This window comes from Nicotiana sylvestris, chromosome 7 (genome assembly GCF_000393655.2).
Source record: "Nicotiana sylvestris chromosome 7, ASM39365v2, whole genome shotgun sequence".
NCBI lineage: Eukaryota > Viridiplantae > Streptophyta > Magnoliopsida > Solanales > Solanaceae > Nicotiana > Nicotiana sylvestris.
In genome coordinates this window covers 36,932,846-36,960,018 of record NC_091063.1, presented here as the reverse complement: position 1 = coordinate 36,960,018, position 27,173 = coordinate 36,932,846, and the positions used below count along the sequence as shown (strand labels likewise).

The following is a 27,173-nucleotide window of genomic DNA, read 5'->3' as shown; positions in this document are numbered from 1 at the left end:
AATAGTACTAGTTGTACTTCTCATGTGTTTGAATTAATCCACATAGATACTTGGGGACCCTATAAATTTCCTACTCATGATAGTTTCAGATTTTTTCTTACTATTGTGCATGATTACAGTCGGGGCACCTGGACTTTCCTACTAGGTACTAAAAGCAATGCATTCACTGTGTTACAATCCTTCATTTCAATGGTTGAGAGACAATTTGACACCAAAATCAAGAAAATCCAATCTGATAATGCCCTTGAACTAGGGAGCAGCATTGCTGCTACTACCTACTTTCTTTCCAAAGGCATTCTACATCAAACCTCTTGTGTGGAAACTCCTCAACAGAATGGCATTGTTGAACGAAAGCATAAACATTTTCTAGAAACCTGTACAGCCATCCTATTTCATTCTAAAGTGCCTATCTCTTACTGGGGAGAGTGCCTTCTTACTGTTTCTTTTCTTATCAATCAATTCCCTACTAAGATTCTTCAGTATAAGACTCCTTATGAAATTTTATTTCACAAGTCTCTGGATTACAACTTTCTCAAATGTTTTGGCTATCTCTGTTTTGCTTCTACTTTGTCTCAACATAGAGGGAAACTTGATCCTCGAGCTGATGCTTGTGTTTTCCTTGGTTACCCCTTTGGTAAAAAGGGTTACAGACATTTGAACCTACTTACCAACTACATATTTGTCTCAAGAAATGTTATTTTTCATGAGACCATATTTCCATTTTCTATCTTATGCAATGAGTCTTCATCTTGTCTCCCTACTCTTACACCTTAGATCTCTGTCTCCTCTCCTCACTATCCTTCTCCTCCTATACCTACTCCCTCTACTTCTGTCCCCTCTACCTCTCAATTCCCTAATCTTATTCCTAGTTCCCCTCTTCAGTCCTACTCTGCCCCTCATTCTTCTTCCTCTTCTAGTTCACACAGTTCCTCTGATTCCTTTATTCCCTCTCCTTTCTCTGATGTTTCTTCTCTTTCTCCTGACCCTTTACGCAATGCCCTACGTAGATCCTTCAGGGATCGCAAGACTCCCTCCTACTTAGCTGATTATGTTTGCAATGTTGTGCATTTAGCTGATGTTTCTACCTTTTGTTTTCTTTCCCCTGTTTCCCCTTTGCATTTCTCTTTTGCTTCTTTATCTTCCTCTAATAAAAAACTGCTTAATTCTCTACCCCTTATTTAAGAGCCTTCTAGCTATTATAAGCACCCTGGTTGGCAAGAAGTTATGGCCAAAGAACTTGATGCTTTGTTTCTAAATGAGACTTGGGAGGTGGTTCCTTTACCTCCTGGCAGGAAGGCTTAACTATCTAAGTGGGACTATAAGGTTAAACTTAAATCTGATGGGAGTATAGAGAGATTGAAGGCTCGTTTGGTGATTTATGGTGATATACAGAGGACGGAATTGATTTTACAGAAACTTTCTCTAGACAAAATGACCACCATACATTGCATTCTTGCTTTGGCAGTCAAGAAAAATTGGGGTCTTTTTCAACTAGACGTGAACAATGCGTTTCATCATTGTGGCCTCCATGAGGAGGTCTATATGAAGTTCCATGCAGGCCTTACACCTCCTGATCCTAATCTTGTTTATCGCCTTAAGAAGTCTCTATATGGTCTACGACAGGCTTCTCGCCAATGGTATGCTCGTTTAACTGCAGCCCTAAACTTTAAAGGGTTCACTCATTCTATGAATGACTTATTCCTTATTCTATAAAAAGGCTGGTCCCTCTGTCTCTTTAGTGGTTGTTTACGTTGATGACATTTTGCTTACATGGGATAATATTGAGGAATTACATGACTTAAAGGCCTTTTTACACAGTGAATTCAAGATTAAGGACTTAGGGAACTTAGCTTATTTTTTGGGCATGGAAGTTCTTCGTGAGGATTCTGGGATCATCCTTAGTCGACGGAAATTTACTCTTGAGCTTTTAGAGGAGTTTGGTTGTCTTAATTCGTCGCCGGTCAGTTCATCATTGGATCTTATCAAGCTGCATGTTGACCATGGGGTTCCTCTTTCTGATCCTACTTTATACTGTCGTCTTCTAGGCAAACTTAATTTTTTGGCGCACACGCGTCCTGAGCTCTCTTTTGCCGTCCAACACTTGAGTCAATTTATGCAGGCTATTCGTGATCTTCATCTCCAAGCTGCTCACTATTGTCTCCGCTATTTGCTCATGGACCCTAGCCTTGGTCTGTTCATGTCTTCTTCCCCCTCTTTGGATTTGCTTGCATTCTGTGACTCCGACTGGGGTTCTTGCCCTGATTCGTGCATATCTGTTAGTGGTTTCTTTGTCAGCCTTGGTGGTTGTCCCATTTCTTGGAAATCCAAGAAGCAACCGTCTGTCTCACTCTCTTCAGCTAAAGCTGAGTACCGCTCCACGCGCTGTGTTGCGGAGGAGCTTACATGGTTGGTCCGCCTCCTCGATGACCTCTCGATTCCACCGGCGTTTCTCATTCCTCTTCATTCTGACAGCTAGGTGGCTATCCATATTGCCAAAAACTGGTCCTTCATGAGCATACTAAGCACGTGGAGCTCGATTGCCATTTTGTTCGTCAACAATACCAGGTCGGTCTGATTTCTTTGTCTTTTGTCCCTTCGTCTTCACAGCTCGCCGATATCTTTACTAAACCACTTCCTGGTCCTTCTCATCGGGACTGTTTGGGCAAGCTGGGGGTCCTTCAGGTACCCTCCATCTTGAGGGGGGGGGGGTGTCGCCGGGAAAGCTCTACCGGTCATTAAGGACCATGGGTAGTGACTAGTCTCATCTCTTTATTGGTGGTATCGTTTGAAGAGAGTAAAGAGAGAGAGTTTTATCCACAACTCAAGGAAGTTGCCACGTGTCATTGATCTCAATCGTCTGTGACAGCTGTATTCCACTAAGTGTTAGTTTAGTTAATTATATCAATTTTAGTTAGGAGGTTAGTCAGTGAGAGGATATGTGTATATATTACATATTGTACATTAAATATTCAGTTGAGAAATACAGTACAACAAAATTCTATTCTAGTATCTTCCACAAAATGACACCACCACCCCCAAGGGAAAAAAAAATAAAAAAAACTGTACCATTGCCCTGGGGGAGCTGGCATTGGGATAGGGTGGGTGAGGAGGATAAGCAACTTTATTGTGCAATCATATAATTCAAGAGACTATAATATAAGATAATGGATTACCATTTATTCAATTAAACAGGGACTAGGATTCTTTATCTTCGATTTAGTGCCTTTTGTTTACGCTAGCCTTTCACATGTTTTTGTTTGTATCCAATATCTTTCATCAGTATTTGAAACCAAGGCTGGCCCATTTCGATCAGCCATTTCATAACAAAACTGTTGCTTGACTATGTAACTAGTATTAGTACCCGTGCGGAGCGCGGACATTAATTATGTCAAATATTTAAGTTATTTGGATAGTATGTAAATAATCTTAAAATTTGCACTTTCTTATTAAATATAGATAATTATTGGATATTAAATACATGGAAAAAATTAACCATTTCTTCTATTTTTCTTTTTTGATACCATTCTTGCGGGTGTTATTGGATCTAAAAATAGTCAGGAATCAAAATAATAACTCATATTTATAGCAAAACAATCAAATGTTGAGACAATGAATGACTCTTTGGATAAGACTTAACTCCTTTACTACTACTTGAACTCTTATTTGGTGTGTTGATATCTCTTAAAAAATATTTCTTTCTTAAAATTCTAATTTCTAAAACTTTATTTTTCAATAATAATTATTTTTATAATAATGTAATTAAAAATATTATCCTTAATTCAAAACTCATTTTAGTTGGCTATCTAAAAATATAAAAAATTCTTTAGCTAGTGAATTTTTTTTCCCAGTATGACTCCATTTTGATATTTGACATTAACCATGTTAAATATCTGAGTTATTTGAATTATATGTAAATAACCTTACATTTAAACCTTCCAAATGAGTATAGATAATCGTCAGATATTAACTAAGAAACACTACATGAAAAAAGACTAACAGTTTCTCAATTCTCGTAGTGATAATTTTATTTTTGCACTATTCTCATTGGTGTCATTGGAACCTAAAAATAATCACAAAGCGAAATAATAACTCATATTTATGGCAAAGCACAAAGGTTGACACGATATAAACGATTCTTTGATTACGACGTGAACTCTTATTTGGTATGATATTATCTTTCAAAAAATATTTCTAATGATTATCTTTATAATGATGCAAGTGAAGATATTATCCTTAATTTAAAATTCACTTTAATCGGCTATCTAAAATTTAAATGATTCTTTGGTCAGATTTATTTCAGTACGACTCCACTTTAAGTTTATCAATATCTCTAGCCCCAGAATTTGAATTTTTAATATATATATATATATATATATATATATATATATATATATATATATATATAAATTTGTTCTTTGAATCATTAAATGTTAAATTAGTTGACTATTATTATAAAATATTGGATATTGTCTTAAAATTGTCGAGTAGTTTATTTTTCGACAACATACGTGGCTTAACCTCAATGCAAACTACTCAAATTGCACTCCAATTCAAATTCAAATATCATATCAGTTTGTTAGTAATAGTGATTTTTAAAAACGACACACAATGTAAATTAAAAAAAATATTCTAAGATATCCTTATCTTATAATCTATGTATTTGAGTTGAACAAAAATGTTTGAAATAGATGAGATTAACTTTCAAATTTTTTATATTCAACAAAGATGAAACATAAGAAGAAATTCGTTGTCATCTTTTATTTTTGGTTTTTAGATCTTTCTAACATTTTTTTCAATATTTATTTTCTTTTATCTTATTTTTTATGTCATTATTTCTTTTGTTACAAAAAATTTAATTTATTTCACTATAAAATGATGAGTTTTAATAAAAATTGTCTACATATGAACTTTAGTTATATTTTTAGTCTTTGGTTGAAATTATTTCATATTTTTCTTTTGGCTTTATCTAATCAGCCTAAATAGTTACTCACCCGACCACTTAAATTAAAAAATTGAATGATGTGTAATTTATATATAATCCATATATAATATATGCATAACTGTGTGTTATCGGTATATCATCTACTTATATTAGCTATAAAATGTAAACAATAAATATGGTCGTTATTATGTAAATATTTCATAAGATTTCGGGTTTTGAGTTTATCCATGATATAACTTCTATTATAATAATTCTAAAAGTCTCTACAAATGTTCAAAAAAAATCTTATCTTTTTATTATCTTTGAAATAAAAAAAGTAAAGAGTTTTTTTGACATAATTTGTTTACATTTTTCTTTTTGAAAAAACCACATCATGCCAATTTTTTTTTATATATACTCTTTGTTACACTTAAAAGTCGCTATAGAAACTATCAATTAGAAACCAATATCTCTCTTGTTGAGTTCGAAAAAAAACCTTTCATCTAATGATTCAAAACTAATATTCTTCAACGAAAAAAATATTATACCCTTGCAATAGTGGCTTGACTACAGATAAATGAAGAGGTTCAGCTTATACCCTTCAATTCGTAGAATGTGCTAAATTGAAATTAACGAAAGCAATGGTATTGCCAAAGTTTTGTTATTTGTTTGATGTCCATTTATGCAAATTGACTCTTCAAACAAATATTCTTCACAAAAAAAAAATATTTTTTTTTCTAATATTGACTGATTTTGTGATGTTTCTTTTTCCAGCATGTATGTTTACTTCATTATATATGTAACTAAACTTTTATTTGGTTTTGTAAACTCTTTTTTGTTATTTGGATAAACATAGACGTGTACCTGATATATTATATTTATTTTAAAAGAAATTCGTTTTATTCAAATCTAGCTACACTATTTCAAATAACTATACTTATAGGGTTTTAAATGTGAAAGAGTTTTACAGCTTGTTTGGATGGTTGTTACACATTGTATCATATCGTATTGTTACTTTAAATACAATATTTGTTTTGATTGTTACTTAAATTTTATTGTATCGTATCGTTAAATCCGTCGTTACATAACGACGAAATGTGTCACTTTATGTAACGACCGATTTGGTGTGGTCGCGTCGTTACTTTGTCTTTTTCTCTCAATCTCACCCTTTATTATTATTTTTATTATTTACCTTACTTTTTTATATAGTAATTTTACCTTGTATCATAATTTTTCTTTATAATATTGCAAGTTTATTCTTCATATTGCTGGTGCGTGATATCATGAAACGATGGCAAACGACACAATCTATCCAAACATTGTATTTATCAAACGATACAGTACAATACAATACAATACGATATGATACATTATGAAACGATGTGTAACAACCATCCAAACAAGTCGTTATAGTTATATGGAGTATTTTTTTTTTTTTATTTTGCTAGAGGCGAAGTAGTATTTAAATAATTAACAAAAGTTCCTAACATGATTACGTATGATCATTAACCGAATTAAGTATGATAACATAATTAAAAAATAAATAAATTTTATTTTTAATTTAAATTCGAATTTTAAAACTTTATCTATAAATTCAAAATTACAGTTTAATTCAAATTCAGTGTGTGTGTGTGCGTGTATATATATATAACATAGTCAAATATAGAATAAAGTTACCATATACTATTGACATTTATTAGTTTGCCACTTGGCTTAACCATAATGTCAATTATATATAGTAATTTTCTTGCTTTAATATATACTAGTACTAGTATTAGTACTCGCGCGATGCACGGACAAATCATTTCAAATTGCGATGTATGTTGTTTGAATCATGTACAAATAACCTTAAAATATATATCTCTCAGATAAAAACTATATAATATGAGAATTTAATTATGAAGCAGGATATGAAATTATTGATCAAATCTCGTAGTAGACAACCAATCTTTTTAACATATATTTGTAGCAGCCTAACCCCTTGATTTTAGTACTTGCATTTCGTTCTGTTGTCGATATTAAAGAATACTAAACATGTCATATTGTGATCCGTCTTGTTCGAGCACATTAGATCATATTATTTTAATAAAATTCTTACAATCACTTTAGTTTTATCAGGAAGTCAAATATGTCTTATTCATCACATCATTTTTACGTAAATTCTTTTTTTTTTTTGTTCTTTCCTTATAGTTATTATATTATTTAATATTTCATATTATCATACTATCATATAATTTTTTGTTAGCTTATGATTAAATTAATGTCTTTCTTATTATCCTTTAATTAGTATGTGATAAAAATAAATATTTTATTCTCGAAATTTGATATATTTTTATGCTTTTATCCTCTTATTCATAATATTTTAATAATTTAAATTTGTCAGTAATATTTTAAAATATAATTTAATTAATTGATTTTATCTATATTAATATTAATTTAAAGTATAAGTATCCTCACACTACCTCTATTTTCTTTTTAATATACATTCTCTTCCCTACTATAAATGTTAATTAGTTTTATATTAATATTTTACCTATAACCAAAATAATGTCATATTCTGTTTTAAATTGTAACTTTTAATTAGTCTAAAAAATTAATACATAAGTTATTTAATTATCATATTCCAAATGTATTGAGTTCTCTTATAATTAATTTTGTATTAGATGCAGTTAAATTTTCTTTCTTTTTAGCTATAAGATAAAATTTAATTTTAATTTTCATTATTAAGATTACCAATAGTAGAAATTTATTTTGTATTTTTAAAAATTTATTTAATCAAAAAAAACATTCTTAATTTTATGAACACATTATTTCTAAATATTGTAATAATATTTTTACTATCATTTTAATTCTTTATGTAATATTTGTTTAAAACAATTCATCTCAAACTCAAATAATTCTTATCATTTTATTTTCTAAACTGGACCACATTTTCAAAAATTATGCTATGCATTCAAACTCAAACTAACTGCACTCGATTCAGATATTAATCATAAGTCTAAAATATTAATACATAAGTTATTTGATTATCATGTTCCAAATATATTGAGTTCTCTTATAATTAATTTTGTATTAGATGCAGTTAAATTTTTGTTCCTTTTTAGCTATAAGATAAAATTTAATTTTTAATTTTCATTATTAAGGTTACCAACATTAGAAATTTATTTTGGATTTTTAAAAATTTATTTATTCATAGAAAAAAATTCTTAATTTTTCGATCACATTATTTCTAAATATTGTAATAATATTCTTACTGTCATTTTAATCCTTTACGTAATATTTTCAAAAAAAAAATCTCATCTCAAACTCAAATAATTCTTATCATTTTATTTTCTAAACTGGACCGCATTTTCAAATAATTATGCTATGCATTCAAACTTAAACTAACTGCACTCGATTCAGATATTAATCACAGAAAAATATTTTCTTAATTGTTTGAACATATTATATCTAAATTTTGTAGTAATATTTTCACTGTCATTTTACTTCTTTACATAATTTATTTTCCTTTTTTAGTTTTAAGATACCAATTTAATTTTTGTAAAATTACCTATATTAGAAATTTATTTTATAATTTAAAATTTTATTTTTTATTATTGTTTTATTTTTCATAAATAAGACTTCAATTTCGTGGTATTATTCATAATTTGAGCATTCGCAGCATAGTTTTAAGAACTTTTTAGTCTCAAATTCAAATAGTCTTTTCTTTTCATTTCTAATAGTAAATTTCTAATAAGTTAACATAATTTTCCTATTTTTTAATCTAATATATAGTCTTATTACATTTTATGTGGTTTTTCATTAACTCGTAACTTTATTTAATATCATTCTCAACTACTTTTCTTTAATAATATAAGATAAATATATAATTTTTTTAATTATAAAATAAATATTTATTTTGTTTTAAAAATATTGCTCGAAAAGTTTAAATTATTTAAAATTTAATAATATTTTTAAGTATTATATATTTACTTTATTTTATTTTCTAAACTTATGATTTATAAATGTCCTTATATTATCTCTAATTTATTTTTATTGTTCAATATTTTTAGTTTTTGATTTTACTATTAGACTTGAGTTATGTGGACTTATATTATGACTTTTCTTATCATAATATAAAAAACTTTCTCATCTCAAATTTATATAAGTTTTACACTTTTTCCTATGATAAAAAATCTTAGTTTTTTTTCTATTTATTCTTTATTATTGATTTTATATTATTCAATACCTAATATTATTACATTGTCATGTGAATTTTTATTAGCCAGTTTGAATTTAATATCTATTTTTACCACACTCATTCTAATATTATATAGATAAAAATTAAAATACTTTCTCATCTCAAATTCAACTAATTTTTATCATTCTATTTTCTTAATTGGACCATATTTTCAAAAAATTATGGTATGCTTTCAAACTTAAACTAACTAAACTCAATTCAAATATTAATCATAGAAAAATATTTTCTTAATTATTTGAATACATTATATCTAAATGTTGTAGTAATATTTACGTATAAAATATTCGTTTGCACGATTTATCAATATTAATATGAATTCATTTTTCTTGTTATTAAAATATCGTTTGCTGATTATTTCATTTTTCTCTTACCTTATAATTAATTTGTATACTTTATGTAAGATCTTATTTTGTTGCTTGAATTTATTTAGTTTTTAAACTCAATAAATCTTTAATAGCTTAAGTAATTTTTAGTTTTATTTTATATTTTAACTTACTCCAAAGTATAAATAGTCATAGGCTATCTCAATTTACGTCTTTATATTTTTTTTTCTATTATAGTTTTTAATTAATTTTTAACCTCCATATTTCTAGCTAACATAGAAGAAAATCTATGAGTGGATCAATACATAGATATAAATATTGATACAAATATACATATAAATTTAAATATAGATATATATATTAGATTTGTCTAGATTTATTTAGATTATGTATAAGATTCATTAAACTACCTCCATTAATTATGTTTCTATATATAATTTTTGGTTATTAATGTTGTCCTAAAATTTCTAAGTAACTTCATTTTAGCTTGTCACTTGGCTTAATCACAATGCATACTACTCTCCTTTTAATATAACTAATATTAGTACCCGCGCGATGCGCCGACAAATCATTTCAAATTGCAATGTATGTTGTTTGAATCATGTACAAATAACCTTAAAATATATATCTCTCGGATAAAAATTATATAACATGAGAATTTAATTATGAAGCAGGATATGAAATTATTTATCAAATATCGTAGTAGACAACCAATCATTTTAACATATATTTGTAGCAACGTAACCCCTTGATTTTAGTACTTTCATTTCGTTCCGTTGTCGATATTAAAGAATACTAAACATGTCATATTGTGATTTGTCTTGTTCGAGCACATTGGATCATATTATTTTAATAAAATTCTAACAATCACTTTATTTTTATCAGGAAGTCAAATATGTCTTATTCATCACATCATTTTTACGTAAATTTTTTTTTTGGTTCTTTTCTTATAGTTATTGTATTGTTTAATATTTCATATTATTATACCATCATATAATTTTTTGTTAGCTTATAATTAAATTAATGTCTTGCTTTTTATCCTTTTAATAGTATGTGATAAAAATAAATGTTTTATTCTCGAAATTTGATATATTTTTATGCTTTTATCCTCTTATTCATAATACTTTAATCATTTAATTTTTTCAGTAATATTTTTAAATATAATTAATTATTTTATTTTATCTATATTAAAATTAATTTAAAGTATACGTATCCTCACATTACCTCTAATTTCTTTTTAATATACATTCTCTTTCCTACTATAAATGTTATGAACACATTATTTCTAAATATTGTAATAATATTTTTACTATCATTTTAATTCTTTACATAATATTTTTTTAAAAAAAAATTTCATCTCAAACTCAAATGATTGTTATCATTTTATTTTCTAAACTGGACCACATTTTCAAAAAATTATGCTATGCATTCAAACTCAAACTAACTGCACTCAATTCAGATATTAATCATAAGTCTAAAATATTAATACATAAGTGATTTGATTATCATGTTCCAAATGTGTTGAGTTCTCTAATAATTAATTTTGTATTAGATGCAGTTAAATTTTTGTTCTTTTTTAGCTATAAGATAAAATTTAATTTTTAATTTTAATTATTAAGATTACCAATATTAGAAATTTATTTTGTATTTTTAAAAATTTATTTAATCGTAGAGAAAAAATTTCTTAATTTTTTTGATCACATTATTTCTAAATATTGTAATAATATTTTACTATCATTTTAATTCTTACGTAATATTTTCAAAAAAAAATCTCATTTCAAACTCAAATAATTCTTATCATTTTATTTTCTAAACTGGACCGCATTTTCAAATAATTATGCTATGCATTTTTTTTTTTTTGGTAATTAAACTTTTTATTTACTAGGGAAAAATATTTACAAGAAATACTAAACCCATACATTTCATCCTGCTCATCTATGTTCCCCTCCCCTCCTTTAACATAAACATATATCTATCAAATACAAGGATACCAATTAAGACTATTCAACCTTGTTTCTATGTATTTGTTGCTTCTGCAATGAATTTCTTGCACAATCTTCTTGCTTAGTTCTTCCCATCCCCTTGATTTTGCCTGAAAGATTCTTATATTTCGTTCTTGCCACACATAGTACACTGTTGCAGCTAGTACCATTTTGAACAGTTTTAACTTTGGATTCCTTTGTTTGGTTATGCGTACAGCCCATATCAGCTCTTGCTCCCATCCTTGTATTTCTTTTCCAACTCTTTGCCAAACTAACATACTGTTCCATAGTGCTTTTGAATATTCACACTCAAAAAAAAGGTGTTGAACACTCTCTTTCTCTGTTATGCAAAGTACACATTCATCCTCTACATGCATACCCCATTTCTTCAGTCTATCCTTCGTGTATAGCTTACCATGAGCCGTCAATATTAGTAGGAAAATCCATCTTGGACTTCCTGCATTCTAGAATACTACTTTTTTCCATCTCACCTTTTCAAATATACCCCGCAGCCTGTGATATATTTCTTTGATACTGCACTTCTTGGTTCTCTTAATATCTTCATAGTTGAGTCCTGCCTTAACAAGTGTTTCATGTGCTTTTAGTATATTTCCCACCATCCATGATGCTTGCTTCACCTGAATACCCCATACATCTCTTCCTTTAATGTAGTAGCTAAGAATCCATTGGATCCACAACTTATTCTTTTCTCTGCATAGATCCCAGTAGTGTTTGCATATTGCTACCTTATTCCACAGTGTTATATTCATGATGTTAAAACATCCTGTTGTCGTGGGCATGCAAATCTTTTCCCATGCTAGTAGAGCTTTCTTAAACACATTGCTCTCACTTGTCCATAGGAAACTCCTGCAAATATCCTCTATTAGCTTTGTAATCTTTTTAGGCAACACAAATATTTGTGCCCAGTATGTCTGCACAAAAAATAGGACACTTTTGATAAGTTGTATTCTTCCAGCATAGGATAGAAATCTGGTAGTCTATAATGTTATTCTTCCTGCTATCTTCTCAATCAATGGTTGGCACTATGCTATGGAGATTCTTTTTGTGCTTAGTAGAACTCCTAGATATCTCACAGGTAATTCTCCCTTTTGTATTCCTAGGAAGCTCAATATTTCATCTTGTTCCTCTTGTGTAACTCCTCCACAGAATAACGAACTCTTATTCTTGTTGATCTTCAGCCCAGATACTTTTGAGAACTCTTGAAAACCATTAAATAATAGTTGGACTGACTTCAAATCTCCCCTGCAAAACAGTAAAAGATCGTCAACAAACCCAAACTGCAAGATTTGCATCTTTGCACACTTGGGATGGTAGTTAAAGTCTGGATTATTGTTGAGCATTTTTAGCCTTCTTGTCAGGTACTCCATTGCAAGGACAAACAAGTAAGGGGACAGAGGGTCCCCTTGTTTTAAACCTTTTTTTGCTTCAAAGGGTCTTGTTTGAATCCCATTAATTAGAATAGTATATGTGACTGTCCCCATACAACTCATTATCCATCTGACAAACTGTGCTGGGAAGGCTAAGGCATGCAATATTTGTTCCATAAACTCCCACTCTATTGAGTCATATGCTTTCTGCATGTCTAGCTTCATCATACACCTTGGTGATACTCCTTTTCTCCCATACCCTTTAACCAATTCATGGCTCAAGATAATATTATCAGTGATAGCTCTTCCAGGTACAAAGGCATTATGAGTATTATCAACCAAATCATCCATTACACACTGTAGTCTTTTAGTTAATACCTTAGAAATCACCTTGTAAATCACTGTGCATCATGATATGGGCTGAACTCTTTTATACTTGTTGGACTTTTGACTTTAGGGATTAGAGTTATGGAAATACAGTTCACTGGTTTATACATTTGTGCAATATCAAAAAACTCCTTAACAGCTTGTGTCACCTCTTCTCCTATACTTCCCCATGCCCTTTTGAAAAATATAGCATTGAATCCATCATATCCCAGAGCCTTCTGATCATTAATCTCTTCCAATACCTCTCCTATTTCTTCCTTAGTTACCTGTTTGATCAGTTGCATTTGTTGCTCTCTACTTAAGATTGTTCCCATTTTGATTACATTAGGATTAATAGCTGGAATGGAATCATCTTTTGATCCTAGTAGCTTCCTATAGTAGCCTAGGATTTCTGCCTCTATTTCATCATCTAGAACTAGCTGCCTTTCCATATCATCTGTTAACATTTGGATTCTATTTGTATTGTTCCTGTGTTTCATCTGTGCAAAGAAGTAACCTGAATTGGAATCTCCCAGTTTCAGCCATTGCACCCTTGATTTCTGCTTGTAGACATTTTCCTCTATCATCACCCACTTCTCTAAATTATGCTTCAGTACTTTCTCTTTCTCAATTAACTTAGTGTCTTGCATTCTGTTACTCATGTTTTCCTGTACTATTTTCAACTCATTCCTTGCCTCCTTGATTCTTTCTTCAATCCCTTTGTAATGCTTTGTGTTAATTCCTTAACAAGTTCCTTAGTCTTCTTTAATTTATGCCAGACTATTTGCATCTTTCCAGCTTCCCTTCCCTCCTCCAGGCCATTTCAACTTGCTGAATAAAGAGAGGATGGTCTGCAATACAATTTAGAAATCTGAAAGGCCTGCTTTTCTTTGTATGCATCTGTGTGATCATCAACTTTAGAGGTGAATGGTCAGATATTAATGGCTCTAGCACCTGTATTTTCAAACTAGGCATAATCATCATCCAATCTGTATTCACCAGCCCCATGTTTATCCTACTGTATGTATGATTATTAATCCATGTATATTCCCTTCCCACATACTGCAATTCATTCATACCTATATCCATCATATACTCCTTAAAATCTTTCATTTCTATGTCCTGTACTTCTGTTCCACCCTATCTATCTGTTACATGTAGCACAGCATTGTAGTCCCCCATTGCAAGCCAAGGTCCTTGATGGTTGCTATTAATCTGTCTCAACTTCTCCCACATAGCTTTCCTGTCTTTGATGGTATGAAGTCCATATATTGCTGTAAAATTAAAGTTAACTGATTTTCACTTCACTCTAATCTGCCCATGTATAATCTACTCATCTACTTCACTAGGTTCAAATATGTAAATTCTAGGATCCCACATTACCCATATTCTGCCTTTCTGCTTTGTTCTAGCATTAGACACCCATTCCCAACTTGGTGCTATCTTTTTTATAATTTCATTGGCTTTCAGATCTTTGACCCTGTGTTCAACTAATGCAATAACAACTTTATTATTTATTCTTACAAACTCTTTTACTTCTTTCTGCTTGTACATTTTATTCAGCCCTTTAACATTCCAAGTTATAACACTCATACTGGAATGAAATAAGGATGATGATAATACCCCAGAACTCCTTGGCTACTACTCTGACTAGTACCTGCTTCTTCATTCCTTTGGTCAATCATCAAGCTCTGGAATCCATTGTTTTCATCAACACTTTGGCCCTCATATTGCTTAGCTTTGGTTACTCTTGCTGTTGATTTGCCTGCCACTGTGATCCAACCTGCTTCCTTATTTTGCATTTCATTTTTTCCTTGTTCTGGTTCAGTCTTTTGATTGACTGAACTTTCTTTCGTCTGATCATTTTCCTTATTCTCATTTCCTCCTTCTTTATCAGTTCTGACCCATATCATTCTACCCTTGTTAGCCTTCTTCTGCTGCATAGCTGTTGCATTGGCTTCCTATTTTCAGCACAGTCATGTCCTATTTTCAAGCACTTACTACAGTATTTTGGTTCCCAATCATACTCCACCTCATGTACCATTTCCTTCCCTTTAGGATCCTGTAGTTTCACCTGCCTTGGAAGGGGTTTAGTGATGTTCGTTTCTACTAATAATCGAGCAAATGAGATCCTAATTGCTCCAATCGTGCATTCATCAGCATAAATAGGATTACCTAAGGCACTTTCTATTTTGCTTAATGCAGTCATACTCCACCAGTTAATGGGTAAGTTGGGTAACTTAACCCATAATGGAATTTTCTTTAAGACTTCATCATGTAAATTGAAATCCTCCGTCCATACCTTCATGATAATTGGTCGATTATTGATTGTATGTGGCCCTGAGTACAATACTTGGTCCCTTTCCTCAATACTGTTGAATCGTATAATGAAATAATCTTCATTGTGATATTAGATCTGAGGTTTCATTGAGTACTTACCCATTGAATTCACAAATCTGTCCATAGCTCCAATAGTGGAAGATTCTCCTATCACGTATATCACAATGGCACTTTTCCATTTCTCGGTCTCCTGTTCTACATCTTCGACCTCTAACTTCACCATTTTCTCACCATTCTGCACAATTGGGACAATAAATTGTAGATTCATGCCCTTCATAGCCAATTTGTTCCCAACCACCACGTTTGCCCATGTTTTGGTCCTATTTTCATTCTGTTTTTCACCATCTTTAGTTTTCTCTACAGTACCATAATTGCATGGTATTGTTCCATTCGTGTTCTTCTTTGTCCCTTGCTCTTGTCTTCTCGTCCCGTATCCTCTAGCAGTAATCGCCATTGGAGTTGGAGTACTCATTTCTTCCTTCATTTTCCCTTTGCTTCTAGCTAGATCTCCTTCTTCTTTATTTTCCTCTGCTTGCATGTTTCTCGATTTAGGTCTTTCCTCTGGTTCTTCGATTCGTATCCCTTTTGGAGATACGAACAACTCCATCACTGCATTCCTAGTTGCTGAAGAACGCTGCTCATCCGTGGCATTCTTCTGTTGATTCCGCTTAGGTCTTCCCCTCCCTCCCATGGCTTCCAAGCGCAGGTTAGCTAACCACGTTAACTTGCACCGAAAAAGAGAGAGATTATATACCTTATAATTATTTAACAGATTATACTAGTAGATTATTGTAATTATGCTATGCATTCAAAGTCAAACTAAGTGCACTCAATTCAGATATTAATCACAGAAAAATATTTTTAATTGTTTGAACATATTATATCTAAATGTTGTAGTAATGTTTTCACTATCATTTTACTTCTTTACATAATTTTTTTCTTTTTTAGTTTGAAGATACAAATTTAATTTTTGTAAAATTACCTATATTAGAAATTTATTTTATAATTTAAAATTTTATTTTTTATTATTATTATTTTATTTTCATAAATAAGACTTCAATTTCGTGGTATTATTCATAATTTGAGCATTCACATCGTAGTTTTAAGAACTTTCTAATCTTAAATTCAAATAGTCTTTTCTTTTCATTTCTAATAGTAAATTTCTAATAAGTTAACATAATTTTCCTATATTTTTAATCTAATATATAGTCTTATTATGTTTTATGTGACTTTTCATTAACTCATAACTTTATATAATATCATTCTTAACTACTTTTCTTTAATAATATAAGATAAATATATAATTTTTTAATTATAAAATAAATATTTATTTTGTTTCAAAAATATTACTCGAAAAGTTTAAATTATTTAAAATTTAATAATATTTTTAAGTATTGTATATTTACTTTATATTATTTTGTAAACTTATGATTTATAAATGTCCTTACATTATCTCTAATTTATTTTTATTGTTCAATATTTTTAGTTTTATATTTTAATATTATACTTGAGTTATGTGGACTTATATTATAACTTTTCTTATCATAATATAAAAAACTTTCTCATCTCAAATTTAAATAATTTTTATACTTTTTCCTGTGGTAAAAAATCTTAGTTTTTTTTTCTAGTTATTCTTTATTATTGATTTTATATTATTAAATACCTAATATTATTACATTGTCATGTGAAATTTTATTAGCTTGTTTGAATTTAATATCTATTTTTACCACATTCATTCTAATATAATATAGATAAAAATTAAAATACTTTCTAATATCAAATTCAAATAATTTTTATCATTATATTTTCTTAATTGGACCGTATTTTCAAAAAATTATGGTATGCTTTCAAACTTAAACTAACTAAACTCAATTCAAATATTAATCATAGAAAAATATTTTCTTAATTGTTTGAACATATTATATCTAAATGTTGTAGTAATATTTACGTATAAAATATTCGTTTGCACGATTTATCAATATTAATATGAATTTATTTTTCTTGTTATTAAAATATCTTTTGTTGATTATTTAATTTTTCTCTTACCTTATAATTAATTTGTATACTTTATGTAAGATCTTATTTTGCTGCTTGAATTTATTTAGTTTTTAAACTCAATAAATCTTTAATATCTTAAGTAATTTTTAGTTTTATTTTATATTTTAACTTACTCCAAAGTATAAATTGTCATAGGTTATCTCAATTTATGTCTTTATATATATTTTTTTTCTTTATAGTTTTTAATTAATTTTTCACCTCCATATTTCTAGCTAACATAGAAGAAAATCTATGAGTGGATCAATATATAGATATAAATATAGATATAGATATAGATATTGATACAAATATACATATAAATTTAAATATATATATATATATATATTGTCTAAATCTATTTAGATTATGTATAAGATTCATTAAACTACCTCAATTAATTATGTTTATATATATAATTTCTAATTATTAATGTTGTCCTAAAATTGCCAAGTGACTTCATTTTAGCTTGCCACTTGGCTTAATCACAATGCATACTACTCTCCTTTTAATATAATATAGAATATAGATATAGATATTTATATTGATTATATAGTATATAACAACATTATTAAAGGTACCGGCAGCTGATTGCAGAATTTCGGCAAACGCGGCAGTTCAATAGTAGACTGTGTTATAACTCTGATTTTATTTTGAGAAGCAATTAAACTTTGCCAAATGTCAAAAAGATTTTTTTTTTAAATGAGAGAGGGGATTGACAAAATCGTTCTAATCCAGCAAAGAGTATTTCTTTTTTGTTAAATGATCGAATAATAATGAAGAAGATATGAGAAGAATGTTTAAATAATAATAGAAATCAAAACAGTCAGTTTCATGTGAGGCTAAAAAATACTTGCTGATATCTAAGTAAGCAATATTGAACATAGCATGTGTCATGTGTCGATTTTTTTTTAATTTGTCAAAGCGGGTTTCTTTCGTCTGTTGTTTGGCTTTTGGATTAGGCTTATGGATTATTTTAGGAAAATTTGGTATTGCGGTATGCCTCGGAGCAACGGTGAAGTTGTCTCAGTGTGATTTATAGGTAACGGGTTCGAGCCGTGGAATCAGCCACCATACTTGTATCAGGGTAAGTTGCCTACATCATACCCTTTGAGTACGGCCCTTCATCAGACCCTGCGTGAACGCGAAATATTTTATACACCGAAATACCCTTTTACTGATACTTAAAGCACCGAAATGCCCTTCTCCATTAGGATTGTGGACATTTGATTTGTAATGTGTCAGCATCATTGCTGAGTCAATCAAACCAATAGCTACAAGCAAAAACCTCCTATACTATATAACACCTTCTTCCTCCTTTCCATTCATCATCTTCAAGAAACTATTTATCAACAAAATACAAAGATAGAAGAAAAGCTCAACTTAAAGCCAGAAGTCACGCCTAAAAAAGATGGATTCCAATTCAGTGTCCAAGGTAAGGACTCTTCTCTCCTTTTTGGCCTTTTTCCTCTACCTTTTCCCCCCTCTAGTTCTTTTCTCTCCATTGAAACTATGCACATTTTGTGAACCTTTGGTAACCTTTGGACACTCTGAATTTTTATGTTGTAGGTGTAAAAATTTCTAATTTTTCATGGTACTTTTGTTCTTTCACTTGGTCTAAATCAGCTGGCTAATGTCTTTCAACTTTTGAATTTTCTTTCTTAGTGTTTTATGATTTATGAATCACTTGGGACTATGAGTTATGACATGAATTGTTAGGAACATCCATTATAGAGAGGGAGTGCTGCATTTTTTTGTTGGTGGGGCATCTGTGTTCTTGTTTTCTATTTTTCCTTAATTTGTACAGTAATCTTTCTATTTTCTTAAAAAAAATCTCTCTATCTCTTTCATTCTTTTATTTTTTATTTTTTTTCAAACCATTCCGACTCATTTCCCATGGCACACTCTATTTTTTTTTTACTAAAAGATAAGATTTCTTTGGCTATTTACACAAGGTCAAATTTTACAAAGTTTTTGTTTTCTTTTTTCTACTTATGCATACAAATTTAAAAGAGTGGAAAAAAGGGTGGAGAAGAAATAGATATTGCAACAGTGAAGTGACACCGACCACCCAACACGTGTCCTCCTTTCTAGTACTATCTTGGTCAGACACGTGATTCTTGTTTGTCTGAACCTTTAACATTTGGGCTTCCAATTGGGCTGAGTGAATGATCCACAAAAACGGGCTTGGCCCCATTGCTTTTGTGAAAAAAATTGGTGGTCTACAAGAATGGCCTTGGAAGTGCGTGGTCTTTAGGGGTGTCAAATGGGTAAATGGACGGGTTAGGTCAATTTTGGGCGGGTTAAAATAGATTGAATCAATAATTGGGCGGGTTAAATGATCCGTCCAAAAGTTACTTGGGTTAAGATGAGCTAAAATTTAGGTTATAACCCAACCCGCCCAACTCTTATCAATCTTTAGTTAATATATGTCGTTTTCTTATGAATTGAAACAAAAAGATAAATTTATTTCTAAGATATTTTGTCAAAGTTATTCATAAATCAATTTGGGCTAAAAATCAATCCAGCTTTAAATGGGTAGGGTCAACATAGGTTGAGTTCAATAAATGGGCAGGTCAATAACAATCCTAACCTTAGGCGGGTTGACAGGTCATTTGGGCTTGGGCCAAATTGACAGCCTTAGTGGTCTTGAACTTTTGACCCCGCTCAAAACTTCAAGTTTAATTTTAACTTTTGACCTTGAAGATTTGCCTATTGACAAACATGGGACAAAAGTTCAAGGGCACCTATTTCCAAGATCATTTCATGTAATTTCCTCGGAAAAGATTGTTGTGTTCTCCCAACAAATTAGCTTACTAGACAAAATAGTTTAAGCCGTAACATTCTAAGTTATACAGATTAATCTTTTAAGTTTAAACTTTAGATATTTAGAAATTACACGAAAAGTATTATAAGTAACAAATTTGAAATTTAAAACTTCTCATTTTGCCATTATTGTGCATAATGGCATGACATATAGTTCCAAAATACAAAAATAAATTCTGAGTTTCAAACATTTTCCTGGAAGCACCATATCATCCTTGAATTTATAGTAGTGTCATTATTTGCTAGGACAAGAAGAAAAATGTAATTCATTCAATGCTGCTGTGCTGCAAGCTCTACATATCCGAATCACGCAACAAAGAAGCTCTTGAACCCATTGAGCGTGCTGCGAAACTTGATCCAGAAACAGTCATTATTAACAAATTTCAGGATCGCGATTACAATCGTGTGAACTACACTCTTGTATCATATGTTATTCATGACAGCACAGGCTGCCCTATTTACAGCCCCTTGCATCAAACTGTCGTGGCAATGGTTGCTGCAGCCTATGACGCCATAAATCTTGAGCAGCACTCGGGTGCTCATCCTCGCCTTGGTGTCGTGGATGACATTCTCATTCATCCACTGGCGCGAGCTTCATTGGATGAAGCTGCTTGGCTTGCTAAAAAGGTTGCAGCTGATATTGGAAACCGGTTTCAAGGTTAGTAATGACCTTTTTTTTTTCCTTCAAATGATATGCTATACTGACTCGAAAATGCAAACGAATACAGTCAGAGGCAAATCTGGGGTAGGTTCTGTAGGTTCTGCTTAACCTGTCGCTTTAGACTGAAACTATGTGTATATATGAAGGAACATTAAATGTATAATAATAAGATCACACTCATTCTTGACCACTGACTTTAAATTCTTGATTCACCTCTGAATATAGTACCTGTTTATTTATATGCTGCTGCTCACCCAATGGGGAAAGCTTTGGACACAATCAGGAGGGAGCTAGGCTATTACCGGCCTAACTTCAGGGGCATCCAATGGGCAGGATGGGCTCAACCAGAGCAGGTTCCGGTTAAACCTGATGAAGGACCAGAAGTAGTGTCTCGAGCTAGAGGGGTCGTGATGATTGGAGCTCATCAATGGGTAGCCATGTACAACATTCCAATTATGTCGACTGATCTCTCAGCTGCTAGACGGATTGCTCAGAGGGTAAGTGCTCGAGGTGGAGGCCTACCCACCGTGCAAACTTTAGGCCTGTTTCACGGTGAGGACTCAACTGAGATAGCTTGCATTCTGCTGGAACCAAACCAAATTGGAGCTGATCGCGTCCAGAACCATGTTGAGACACTGGCATCTCAAGAAGGCTTGGATACAGAGAAGGGGTATTTTACTGATTTGTCTCCTGAAATGATCATTGAAAGATATATGAAATTAATTTCTAATTCGGACTGATTTATCTGTGTAAGCTGTGAATAAACTTACTCACTCTTGCTTTAAGCTTCTGTCAATAATGGAAATCAACTCACCCATTTTTTCCTTTCATTCCAGATGCTATCTGAATGGATCTGAAACTGCATCTTGGCATATCATTACTTGCTGAGTGTAATAATACTGCAAAATAGAATAGTCGTCACTTTCTAATGGTTAATTTTTGTAAAAATAGCACGGGCTAGCCAGTTTTCGGACTGGTCATTCAAAAATAGCCAGCGTTTGCAAAGTCATTGAAAAATAGCCACTATTTTGCTGCAACAGGGACCGGTCTGTTGAAGTTTGGCAAAATGCCAAAGTCCCACATTGGTTGGGAGTTAAGTTTGGGGGGATTTTTCCCCTATAAAAGAAGGCCTAATGTTTAGGATTGAAACACACCTCTCATTTGCCTTCTCATCTGTTTAAGGCATTTGTATCTTCTCTCTTTAGTATTATTTCACTTGTATTTTTGGAGTGGAATAAAATATTGGTTGTGTCCGAGGAGTAGGCAAAATTAGCCGAACCTCGTAAATTCTGGTGTTCCCTTTATTATTGCTTTATTGTCTTATTTATTATTTGGTGGCTGTCATAATTTTTGGTATAGTAGTTGTGACTTATTCACACTCTATACATTTGGCTTCCGCAACAATTGGTATCAGAGCCAAGGTACTGTCTAAGTATGCTCTGTGGTTGCAGCATAGTCTGATCTTCCACATCAGAAAAGATTTATCTTGGTAACTGAGTCAAGGTTCTGTCTGAGTATGCTCTGTGGTTGCAGCTTAGTCTGATCTTCCACACCAGAAAGGAAATAATCTTGATTTGTGTCGTCAGCTATTAAATAATATTTGTGTCAAAGATGGGAGACAATAAACAAGAAGAATCTACATCAAGTGTCAACAATACGTCATCATTGGCATCTTCGCTTATGACAAGAATTGTGTCAAATGCGAAATTTGCGGTCGAAATATTTGACGGGTCCGGACATTTTGGGATGTGGCAAGGCGAGGTTCTAGATGTCCTTTTTCAACAAGGGCTAGATCTGGCCATTGAAGAAAAGAAACCAGATGTTATTGGAGAAGAAGATTGGAGAATTATCAACCGTGTTGCTTGCGGTACCATTCGATCCTACCTTGCTAGAGAGCAGAAATATCCATACACAAAGGAAACTTCTGCAAGTAAATTATGGAAAGCACTGGAGGATAAATTTTTGAAGAAAAACAGTCAAAATAAATTGTACATGAAGAAGAGACTGTTTCACTTCACCTATGTTCCTGGTACCACGATGAATGAACATATCACCAGTTTCAATAAGTTGGTTACAGATTTGCAAAATATGGATACAACTTATGATGATGGTGACTTGGCCTTGATGTTGTTGGCGTCACTTCCTGATGAGTACGAGCACCTTGAAACTACTCTACTCCATGGAAATGACGAAGTTTCTCTCAGAGAAGTTTGTTCGGCTTTGTACAGCTATGAACAAAGAAAGCGAGAAAAACAGAAGGGCGGAGAAGGAGAAGCACTATTTGTGAGGGGTCGTCCTCAAAATCAAACGAGGACAAAGAAGGGAAGATCCAAGTCAAGATCCAGACCCAGCAAAGATGAATGTGCCTTTTGTCGAGAAAAAGGGCACTGGAAGAAAGACTGTCCGAAGTTGAAGAATAAGGCCAAACATAACAATGGAAAGGCCATTATGGATTCAAATGTAGCTGATTGTGATGATTCAGACTTCTCATTAGTTACAACAGAGTCATCAACATCTTCAGACATATGGTTGATGGACTCGGCTTGTAGCTATCATATGTGTCCCAACAGGGACTGGTTCGTGGAATTTCAAGAAGGAGAATATGGAGTCGTCCACACAGCGGATAACAACCCTCTTACCTCATATGGCATTGGTTCAATACGATTAAGGAACCATGATGGAATGATCAGAACATTGATAGATGTTCGATATGTACCGGATTTGAAGAAGAATCTCATCTCTGTGGGAGCCCTAGAATCAAAAGGGTTCAAAATCATTGCAGAAAATGGAGTGATGAGAGTATGCTCCGGTGCACTAGTGGTAATGAAGGCTAATCGGAAGAATAATAATATGTATCGCTATCGTGGCAGTACAGTTATTGGGACAGCGACAGTGACATCCAGTGACGACAAAGAGGCAGAAGCAACCAAGCTATGGCACATGCGCTTGGGACATGCTGGAGGAAAATCCTTGAAAACTCTATCAGATCAAGGATTGTTAAAAGGAGTAAAGGCTTGCAACTTGGAGTTTTGTGAGCATTGTGTCAAAGGGAAACAGACAAGGGTTAAATTTGGTACAGCGATCCATAATACTAAAGGCATTTTGGATTATGTACACTCTGATGTTTGGGGTCCTTCCAAAACACCTTCATTGGGTGGGAAGCACTATTTTGTAACCTTTGTTGATGATTTTTCTCGAAGAGTGTGGGTGTATACAATGAAAAACAAAGATGAAGTGTTGGGAATTTTTCTCAAATGGAAGACGATGGTGGAGAATCAAACAGGCAGGAGGATCAAGTGTATTCGCACAGACAATGGAGGTGAATACAAAAATGATCATTTCAATAAGGTCTGTGAAAATGATGGCATCGTCCGACACTTCACTGTTAGACATACACCACAACAGAATGGAGTGGCAGAACGTATGAACCGGACCTTGCTGGAGAAGGTACGGTGTATGTTGTCCAATGCTGGCTTGGGCAAAGAATTTTGGGCTGAGGCAATTACATATGCATGCCACCTCATTAATCGTCTACCATCTGCTGCTATTGATGGCAAAACACCATTTGAAAAATGGTACGGAAAACCTGCTGTAGATTATAACTCTTTGCACGTGTTTGGCTCAACTGCATATTATCATGTGACGGAGTCAAAATTGGATCCAAGGGCAAAGAAGGCTATTTTTATGGGAATTACTTCTGGAGTCAAAGGATATCGCTTATGGTGTCCTATGACAAAGAAAGTAATATTCAGCAGAGATGTTACCTTTGATGAATTTGCTATGGTAAATAAGGTAACAGAAGATACCAAACAAAATGAAGGTGCTTCTAAGCAGGTGGAGTTTGAGGGAAAATTTATTTTTCCTACACAAGAAGCAGAGGAGGAAACAAATGAAGATTACCCTCTGGAAGGAGAGCCAGTAGAGGAGATTCCAACTCAGGAATCTCAACAACAACTTGAATCAATAGCAACCAGCAGGCCAAAAAGAACAATAACGAAACCTGTTCGTCTCATAGAGACGGTTGCTTGTGCAACCTCAATTGTAGCTGATGATGTTCCTACTACTTATAAAGACGCTGTCCAAAGTTCAGAAGAAGATAAGTGGAGGATTTCCATGAATGATGAAATACAGTCCCTTCATCAGAATCATACATGGAGATTGGCCAATCTCCCGAAGGGAAAGAAAGCAATTGGGTGCAAATGGGTATTTGCAAAGAAAGAAGGATTTCCTAACCAAGTAGATGTTCGCTACAAAGCAAGATTGGTGGCCAAAGGATATGCTCAAAAGGAGGGAATTGATTACAATGAAGTGTTTTCTCCAGTTGTAAAACATTCCTCCATTAGAATTATGTTGGCTTTGGTAGCACAATTGGATTTGGAACTAGTTCAGATGGATGTAAAAACTGCGTTTTTACATGGAAACTTGGAGGAGGAAATCTACATGACTCAGCCAGAAGGATTCAAAGTTGCTGGAAAAGAAAATATGGTGTGCAAACTTGAAAAATCGTTGTACGGATTGAAACAATCTTCTAGACAATGGTACAAGCGATTTGACGAGTTTATGTTGCGGCAAGGGTACAAGAGAAGCAAATACGATCATTGTGTGTATTTGCACAAGCTTAAAGATGGTTCCTTTGTATATCTTCTCCTATATGTTGATGATATGTTGATAGCTTCCAAGAATTCGGAAGAAATTGATAAGTTGAAGATTCAACTGAAGAAGGAGTTCGAGATGAAGGATTTGGGTGAGGCAAAGAAAATTCTTGGCATGGAGATAATTAGAGATAGACGTTCAAAGAAACTCTGTTTATCTCAAAAGGAATATTTGAAGAGAGTACTTCAACGTTTTGGCATAGATGACAAGACTAAGCCAGTTAGTACTCCACTTGCTTCCCATTTTAAGCTAAGTACTACTATGTCGCCAATGGATGAAGCTGAACGAGAGTATATGTCAAAGGTACCATACGCAAATGCTGTTGGTAGCTTGATGTATGCAATGGTTTGCACAAGGCCTGACATTTCACAAGCTGTTGGAGTTATTAGCAGATATATGCACAATCCAGGGAAGGAGCATTGGCAAGCTGTGAAGTGGATTCTACGGTATATTCATAATACTGTAGATGTCGGGTTAGTTTTTGAGCAGGAAGACAATCAGTCTGTAGTTGGATATTGTGACTCAGATTTTGCGGGTGATATGGACAAACGAAGATCAACTACTGGTTATGTGTTTACTTTTGCAAAGGCACCAGTTAGTTGGAAGTCTACTTTGCAGTCAACAATTGCTTTGTCTACAACAGAGGCAGAGTACATGGCTATTACAGATGCTGTGAAAGAGGCAATTTGGCTTCAAGGATTGCTAAAGGAGCTTGGTGTTGAACAAAAAGGTATCACAATTTTTTGTGATAGTCAAAGTGCTATTCAATTAGCGAAGAACCAAGTTTATCATGCAAGGACGAAGCACATTGATGTTCGGTATCATTTCGTACGAGAAATCATAGAAGAAGGTGGAGTCACGGTGAAGAAAATTCATACTACAGAGAATCCTGCTGATATGCTGACAAAGGTGGTGACTGCGGTCAAGTTTCAACATTGTTTGGATTTGATCAACATTGTTGAACACTGAAGATTGAAGATGAAGACACAACCAAAATTTGTTATTGAGAGAGAATTGAAAATGTGGAATTTTGCCAAGGTGGAGATTTGTTGAAGTTTGGCAAAATGCCAAAGTCCCACATTGGTTGGGAGTTAAGTTTGGGGGGATTTTTCCCCTATAAAAGAAGGCCTAATGTTTAGGATTGAAACACACCTCTCATTTGCCTTCTCATCTGTTTAAGGCATTTGTATCTTCTCTCTTTAGTATTATTTCACTTGTATTTTTGGAGTGGAATAAAATATTGGTTGTGTCCGAGGAGTAGGCAAAATTAGCCGAACCTCGTAAATTCTGGTGTTCCCTTTATTATTGCTTTATTGTCTTATTTATTATTTGGTGGCTGTCATAATTTTTGGTATAGTAGTTGTGACTTATTCACACTCTATACATTTGGCTTCCGCAACACGGTCCAGCATAATATACTGGAGATTAGAGCATCTGTA

General features: G+C 32.4%; 3 protein-coding genes across 3 annotated transcripts; 1 reads left to right on the top strand and 2 right to left on the bottom strand.

The window, feature by feature from the left end:
* Positions 1-13,252: 13,252 nt before the first annotated feature.
* LOC104223065 (uncharacterized) lies at positions 13,253-13,882 on the bottom strand. Its single transcript, XM_009774415.1, has one exon. It carries the CDS (start codon positions 13,880-13,882, stop codon positions 13,253-13,255), a length of 630 nt encoding a protein of 209 aa, XP_009772717.1.
* A 118-nt stretch (positions 13,883-14,000) lies between these two features.
* Positions 14,001-15,528, bottom strand: LOC138872996 (uncharacterized). Its single transcript, XM_070151421.1, has 5 exons — positions 15,262-15,528; positions 14,878-15,181; positions 14,615-14,785; positions 14,376-14,494; positions 14,001-14,282 (listed from the first exon to the last, which is right to left on the bottom strand). Exons 1-5 carry the CDS (start codon positions 15,526-15,528, stop codon positions 14,001-14,003), a joined length of 1,143 nt encoding a protein of 380 aa, XP_070007522.1.
* A 3,306-nt stretch (positions 15,529-18,834) lies between these two features.
* On the top strand, positions 18,835-21,911 carry LOC104211060 (formiminotransferase cyclodeaminase-like protein). The gene is made up of 3 exons (XM_009760055.2): positions 18,835-19,029; positions 20,667-21,078; positions 21,307-21,911. Exons 1-3 carry the CDS (start codon positions 19,006-19,008, stop codon positions 21,819-21,821), a joined length of 951 nt encoding a protein of 316 aa, XP_009758357.1. The 5' UTR covers positions 18,835-19,005; the 3' UTR covers positions 21,822-21,911.
* The last annotated feature ends 5,262 nt before the right edge of the window (positions 21,912-27,173 follow it).